Source organism: Habropoda laboriosa, unplaced genomic scaffold (assembly GCF_001263275.1).
Source record: "Habropoda laboriosa isolate 0110345459 unplaced genomic scaffold, ASM126327v1 scaffold175, whole genome shotgun sequence".
In the NCBI taxonomy this organism is placed as follows: Eukaryota; Metazoa; Arthropoda; class Insecta; order Hymenoptera; family Apidae; genus Habropoda; species Habropoda laboriosa.
The window spans coordinates 803,819-805,279 of record NW_017100347.1 but is presented as its reverse complement, the minus strand read 5'-3'; the positions used below and the strand labels follow the sequence as shown (position 1 = coordinate 805,279).

General features: G+C 27.8%; 1 protein-coding gene across 2 annotated transcripts in view; it reads right to left on the bottom strand.

Annotated features, from left to right (window-relative positions):
• The window catches only part of LOC108574585 (CLK4-associating serine/arginine rich protein-like), a 6,593-nt gene extending 5,699 nt beyond the window's left edge, over nt 1-894 (bottom strand). For both annotated transcript variants that reach the window (XM_017937203.1, XM_017937204.1), the window contains exons 1-2: nt 657-894; nt 233-330 (exon numbers count right to left, since the gene is read on the bottom strand). In XM_017937203.1, coding sequence (XP_017792692.1) covers nt 233-330; nt 657-788 — 230 coding nt within the window. In that variant the 5' untranslated portion in view covers nt 789-894. The remainder of the gene's footprint in view (nt 1-232; nt 331-656) is intronic.
• Between the last annotated feature and the right edge of the window lie 567 nt (nt 895-1,461).

Sequence of the window (1,461 nt, the reverse complement as noted above, 5' to 3'; positions counted from 1 at the left end):
TTTTAAAATTTTTAAAACGCCTTAAAATGTTGAATGTTATAACAACATTGAATTCTCTTTTAATTCAATTACTTTAGCACTTTTATACGACAATTGAATTAAACCTTTAATGTTAACATTTAAGTCTTCTCTCAACAAAGTAGGTTGTCATTTATTTACAGAGAAATATATAGTTTCTAGATAAGTTGAGTGACAGGATATTACAAATAATATTAAACTATAATTAACTTACATGTTTGCAGGACTGTCACCAGCCGTAGCAACTGCTGGATCTAAGTGTATTTTGCAAGGTCTTCCATGAAGTTGTAGAAATTGTGTAGGATCCGATTTCTAAAAAAAATTTACAGAATAAACAAGTTGAGAAATATATTTATGCATGTTCTATGTATTTATTTATCCCATATATAATATATACTAAATATATAACTATGACAAGACAAGGATAAAATAACATAGGAATAGTCGTTCAATTTACTTCTTTCACGTCTTTAAATAATAACTAATACTTATGTGAACTGAAATAATATTAGAAACGAATTTAAAGTAAACCCTCTTAGGAAAATAAAAGTTCATATGACGTTATATAGAATGTAACATTCAATTTTACAATTTAAATTAAATTTATGTATAAATCATTATTGAATTTGGTTTCTTACAATTTTTTCATAATAGTCCCGTCGACGTTCAGCTCGGCGACGATAATCTACTAGCATTCCACGAATTTTCTTTTCTTGTTTTCGCGCTTCATGCCACATCCTACCACCTGTTTTTTTCACGGAAAAGCTCATTTTACATATTAAATAATTCACAAACCACTAAATTAAAAAGGAACATTCATGTAGTTAACAATTCTATAGAAGGAATCCAAAAAATTATTAATTAACAGACTCTTCTTCTGCGAGGTAGACATATTGTATTTTACAAGCACTATTCACTATCCAGAAAATATGATCCCAGGTTATTACACTGGTGATATATACTAGGTACTAGTCAAACATGACTGGCGCTGTCACTTTATTTCTGGTATGTGGTTGCATTTCTTACAGCGAACTATTCAATGCTTATAGTATAGTGTATATAGTTAAGGAAAATGTTTTATTTTGTGAATGTTCATTTGAAAAAATTTAACGTACAAATGGTTTCGTTTTTAATTAATAGTAAAGTTTTTAACAATATAAAATGAAAATGTTAAAAATTATAGTCGCAAAACAATATATATGAACTAAATGCACTTTATACATGAAATACTTACGATATACCTCGTGTTTGTATAATAGTATTCAAGACTGTGAAGTTACACTAAATCGGAGGAAGGGAAAATGTTATCACTATAAAAATTTATTATTTTATAATACTGTTGAGATAATGACAGCATAAGGGAAAGCAAGATAAAAAAACAAGATCTACTTGTGATTGACGGTTGATAATCGACTATAGAGAAATATGAATTATTCTATGGTG